General features: G+C 41.3%; 1 protein-coding gene across 1 annotated transcript; it reads left to right on the top strand.

The window, feature by feature from the left end:
• Positions 1 to 2,017: 2,017 nt before the first annotated feature.
• On the top strand, positions 2,018 to 2,962 carry LOC119536994 (olfactory receptor 6-like). Its single transcript, XM_037839632.1, has one exon. It carries the CDS (start codon positions 2,018 to 2,020, stop codon positions 2,960 to 2,962), a length of 945 nt encoding a protein of 314 aa, XP_037695560.1.
• Positions 2,963 to 5,881: the final 2,919 nt, after the last annotated feature.

Here is a 5,881-nt window from a genome sequence, read left to right as displayed (position 1 = left end):
GATGGAAACGAGTTTCAAGCCCTGACCTGACTCCAAGTCAGTTCTCGTAACCACTATGCGATGAACAGTGTGGGGGAATTGGTGTAGCTGAGGGTAGAAATGGGTTAAGTTTTAAACATCATGAAGAGTGGGACACTTTACATTAGTGCTGCTTCCTACTGAGGCTAAAACGTGGGAAAACTAGCCACTCACTGCAGCCAAACCATACTTTTTCCTCTGGGGAAAGCATTTATTCAGAGGCACTAAGGAACTAGGCCAGGAAATCCTTACAGCTGAGCTATCTCAGAGGTGAGGGTGTGAGTTGGAGGCTGAAGATAAGGGAAAATTTTCTTCTTAGGCAGAAAGCAACATGGCTCTACCAGTATGTGCTGCTACAGAAAGGAGGTGATGCCAATAACCTCTATTCCCACACTTCATTCTCCAGCCCCTTGCTGTGAGCTATGGTCAGAAGGTCTCTAGTCCTTTGGGTATCACAGTGAAACCCTGTTGTCCTCCTACTCTCTCTATGCCAAGAAAACAGCATGACGATCCGAGAGTTTGATGGGAAGGCTGAGCAGTGGTCAGAAGGCAGGCTTTTGGATGAAGGTGGTATTCAATGGAGATACACATTCATTCATATGTGTTTTCAAGAGATGACTCTGTGGTTAACACAGACTATAGTCATAGGGTTAGTTCATAGGTAATTCTGACTCCCAACCTTCATGCACTATTCTCCCTCTACTCTCCTCACTTCTCTGGGCTGGAGCCCTAGGCAGTCACTGATATTTAATACACTGCCCTGCCAAGTGTCCTGAGAACAGGGCTCAGACCCAGTGTCTCTGTGAATATGTTTGTCATGAAAGCAGCCTGGGTGTGCAAGCTGAGGATTTATGGAAATGTGTGCAGCCTGATGGACATTTGCCTCCTGCCGGTTAAGGACCCTGAGGTCACTTTCTTCTGCTGCTGATCTATTTCCCATGGTTCCCAAAGCCTCAACCTTTCAATTCTCTTGTGCATTCAGTATTCATTAGGTCTTCATGTGTTCAACTAGTCATTCTATAGGCAATGGGTTTAGAGTGATGAAGGACAGACTCTCCTTTTGGATGTCACAGTGTAGTGGGGAGAAATTTTGATACTTGGTACAGCTGTGACTGAAAACAGTGGGTATGCTGAGAAGGCACTTGACTCAACACCAAGGAGATGCCTCAGCCCTGGGGAGGGTCTTGTAAAGATTAGAGAGTGGGTGGAAAAGGAAGAGGGAGGGAGGTGTGTATGCAAAGCCATGGGTGCAAGAGAAGTTATAGTGCTCTGGGGGAGCAAAATCTGGTTGAATATGTCTGGAACATGGACTGTCATTAGAGAGTGACAAGAGATGGGACTGGAGACATAGGTAGGATTCAAAATGTGAAGTGCCTCTTGTGTGTGATAAATAAAACATTTGCATCTTTATCTAAAGGCAATAGGGGAGTCATTGAAAATTTTCTAATCATTTTTATTATTTAAAAATTTCCTTGGACTCTATGTTGAAGAAAGTATGCTGGATCAAAGGAATACAGCTAAGGTATCACCCAAATATTAACTTTTGGAACTTTCTCTGACCTGATGTTATCCTCAGTAAGCTCTGGGTGTCCTTTAGACAAGAGTAAGTCTTTGTGCATTGAGTTCCTAATTAAATAGAAACCTAGAACCAACAAAACAGAGACAGTGGGTCTGTGTTCACTGACAAGGAGCTGGGGATGGCATGGTTAGTCACATTCCATCATTCATTGTCATCAGCTGAGTGAGCGTTAGAGGTGGGGATACATTCTGATTCTCAGAGACTTTCATAAAACAAAATTTTTAAACTTTGATGGAAAGTAGGTGTGTGTCGCATTTGCAAAATAGTCCTTACTAAGTGAAATTATTTTATTTTATGAGTCGCATTCACAGGAAACACTGAAATACTAATTTATTTCTATCTCTTTGTTGATGTCATAGTCATCTTCATTATTTGAGGCATTGCCTTGGAAGATGTCAGTTTCTCTCCTTGCTTTCAGTCATGCTGGGGAGAAACATCACTCTGGTCAGTGAGTTCATCCTGGTGGGCTTCCCCACTGCCCCATGGCTGCAGGTCCTTCTCTTCTTCCTCTTCCTTGTGGTCTACCTGCTGGTTGTAGTAGAAAATCTTACCATCATGTTCACTGTCTGGGTCACTCGTTCTCTCCCTATGCCCATGTACTACTTCCTGAGTAGCATGTCCTTCCTGGAGGTCTGGTATGTCTCTGTCACAGTCCCGAAGATGCTGGATGGATTTCTCCTGCAGAGACGGCACATCTCCTTCACAGGTTGCATGACCCAACTCTACTTCTTTGTCTCTCTTGCCTGCACAGAGTGTGTGCTCCTGGCAGCCATGGCCTATGACCGCTATGTGGCCATCTGCCACCCTTTCCGATACTCGGTCATCATGACCACAGGTTACTGTGTGCGGCTGGTAGCTTTCTCCTATACGAGTGGTTTCACGGTCTCTGTGATCAAGGTCTATTTCATTTCTCACATTGCCTTCTGTGGCTCCAATGTCATGAACCACTTTTTCTGTGACATCTCACCAATCCTCAAACTAGCCTGCAAAGACATGTCCACAGCTGAGCTAGTGGACTTTGCCTTAGCTATTGTCATTCTTGTGTTCCCGCTCTTCACCACTGTTCTCTCCTACATCTACATTGTCTCCACTATCCTGCGTATACCCTCCACCCAGGGAAGGAAGAAAGCCTTTTCCACCTGTGCATCCCACCTCACTGTAGTCATCATTTATTACACAGCCATGATTTTTATGTATGTCCGACCCAGGGCTATTGGGTCATTCAATTCCAACAAACTAATCTCAGCTGTGTATGCAGTCCTCACGCCCATACTCAATCCATTCATCTACTGCCTAAGGAACCAGGAAGTCAAGAATGCTCTCAGAAAGGCCATGGGAGGTAGCCAGTGCCTCCTCCTCAGCTGAGCTCTGATGCCTTGAGGAAAAGAAGTGTTCCAACCACGACATTATTCCCATGACATTTGTCATGGTCCTGCATATGAGTCCTGCTCCACAGATCTGGACTTTTAAAGAAATCACAGCATGGGAAAAATTAAAATGAAAGTTTGAAAGTAGAAACAGGACATTTGATATTTATAGCTTTAACCATGAGCTTTTATTGGTACACATTGTAGATTTTAAGTGGTTTGAAGTGATATGTAAGAATGTAATGAAGATGATAGTTTTATACTTATATGCTGGATGTTGTTCTTAGCACTTTATACATAATAAAACATTTTATTCTCATAATACCTTTGTGAGTTAGTTGTGGTTAGTTATCTCATTTTACAGATTGGGAAACTGAAGTACAAAGAAGTTATTAGGTTGTCCATGATTACACAACTCAGAAATGCCAAAGCATTTATGTGAACCCAGGAAGGTTGGCCCTAGAATCCATTGTGCTAGCCTCTTTCTATCCCTAAGATTCTGTGAACAAAGTTCTAAAGCAAGTTAGTTAACAAGCATTACTGCTCAGAAAGAAAAGGAATCCAGTAGATAAGATATTTGTAGTTGTGATGATACTGATAATGATGCTGCAGTGGTGGTGGTGATAGTGGTTGTGATGGTGGTGTGTTAGTGAAGATGTAACATCATGATATTAATAACAGTGATGATCATTTCACAAACCTCTGCCAGTTTTAACCATCTTTCAGGACTATACAAATTCATTTGTCATTATAGGGATGGGATCAATAGTTTCATGAGAAATTAAGGAATTGGTATTACTCCAACCGTGCAGTGGATATGGGTCTTGTGAAACTTTCTTTGAGCTCTTGAATTCTTGTCACTTTCCATGCAATATCATGCCTATCTTCAGCAAAATAAAGGAATATCAAAACGTCAATATATGTGTGAGCTGAAACCCTCAAGACGTCAATAAAATATAGATCCTACAAAGAAGCTAGGTGAAAAACAAATATAAAATTATATAAGACCAATAGCAGTGTTGGATATCATTGCGTCATCTGCTGAATGGGTAAGAAATGTAGTACAACAGAAGAGAACTGGGAAAAATTGATTAAATTGAGACTAAAATAGGGACAAAATAGTCACCAGCACTACCCTAATTCTATATCCTGACAATTTAAGTGTGAGTTCAAAGTTGGTCTCCAATTTTGACCTAAGTCACCCTCAGCATTATTCAACATGCCTGGACTGATCTTCCTTATATGCTATTCTTATAATGTTACTTCACTCCTTAGGAATTCTCCATTTAAATTAAATAGGTCCTACTCATTCTAGCTATTACATTATTTTGGAATCATTCCAGCATTCATGAACTTCAATAATATCTCATCCTCTGCACCTGTACCAACTCAAAATTATATTTTCATGATCTGCAACATAAGACATCCATTGTGGTGCTATTAGTCACAGTGCACTCGATAATTACAGCTTACCAACTCTTGCATTGCTTAACTTATTCACTTAATTAGTATTTATTATGCCCCTATTCCATGTCAGGCACTGTGATAGCCTCTGAGGATATAATGGTGAACAACAACAACAAAAATACCTTTTCTCCCTTCAGCTAGCTTAGAGGATGATAGAGTAGCTAAAGGCACAATTACATTGTGTTAAAAGCATGATGATACAAGTACAGGGTGCTTTGAAGGCAAATGGCAGGTAGTTCTAGGACCATCAGAGAAAATGTTCTAGCAGAAGTAACATAATAAGTTCTAAGAGGCCTTTTCAGTTTTTACAAGTATTATACCTTAGGGTATAGAGCTCTACCAAGTGAGTGATGGCCACTGTTTGGGTAAAGCATTCTGAATGACCTGTGTAAGTTTCTCTCCTTGACTCCCAACCAGATACGAGTTCTATTAGGATAGAAACCCAACTTACTCATCTTTGTATCTTCAACACCTGCCACACTGGCTCTGTAGGCACTTAGGCTAGTTATTCTTTATTTCTCCCTCTCCCCCTAGTTATCCATTCTCTGCAGGCTTCCTTCTCTTTTGTTCCCCATCTTCAATGGAATGAGAGGAATTGATCACCCTGGCTTACTTGACCACTGGCTTACAATTCGATTAGGCCAATGGGAGACATCAGTTAGGCCAATTGAAGGAAGCAAGGAAAGAGGAGCGAAGGGATTTCTTCTCCTTGTTCCCTGGCTGGGTTCTGCAGTTCTGACAATGCCTACAGCTCCTTCAACTACAGGCACATCCCTTTCAGGGCTGCTGCAGCTGTCCCTGAGTCTCTTCATTGCTAGTCCTTTGATGGCTCAACATCTTCTCCTGGTTGCTCTCACCTTGCCCAATTCTGTGAATAGTTGCGTCATTTAATGCTTCTCAAAAATCTCAGCTGAAAGCACTTTCTGTCTTGCTAGGGTCCTGCAACATAGTAGCATTCAATAAATATTAGGTGACTGAAGTGCATCTCAGGGAGAATACCTGGAATAAACAGACCACTTTAAAACACTTGTGTCTTGAGACTTTAAAATCAATAGCCTGTACATAAGCACACATCATTTTCCCTTAAATATGATATATGACAGTACTTATAGTAAAATATGAAGCCATTTGTTTCACATTTAATTTTTCAAGTATTTCTCTAAAAATAAGTTACTTTTCTTCCAGCCACTGCCAAATTGAATTGATTCCGATATGTTTGAACTAAAACATTCAGGAATTTACTTTTCTTCCAGCCACTGCCAAATTGAATTGATTCCGATATGTTTGAACTAAAACATTCAGGAATTTAAACACAGGTATTAAATATATTGTGGCCAGCATTCCTGCCATTTACCGTGACTCACCATATACCACTAGGAAACACTTAGTTCTCTCAGAACTTCCCTGCACAGAGAGCCACTCCTCAGCTTTTTCCCTTTTATGTTGCTTT

This window comes from Choloepus didactylus, chromosome 6 (assembly GCF_015220235.1).
Source record: "Choloepus didactylus isolate mChoDid1 chromosome 6, mChoDid1.pri, whole genome shotgun sequence".
NCBI classification, from domain to species: domain Eukaryota; kingdom Metazoa; phylum Chordata; class Mammalia; order Pilosa; family Megalonychidae; genus Choloepus; species Choloepus didactylus.
The sequence above is the reverse complement of the archived record's forward strand: the minus strand, read 5'-3'. Positions and strand labels throughout refer to the sequence as shown.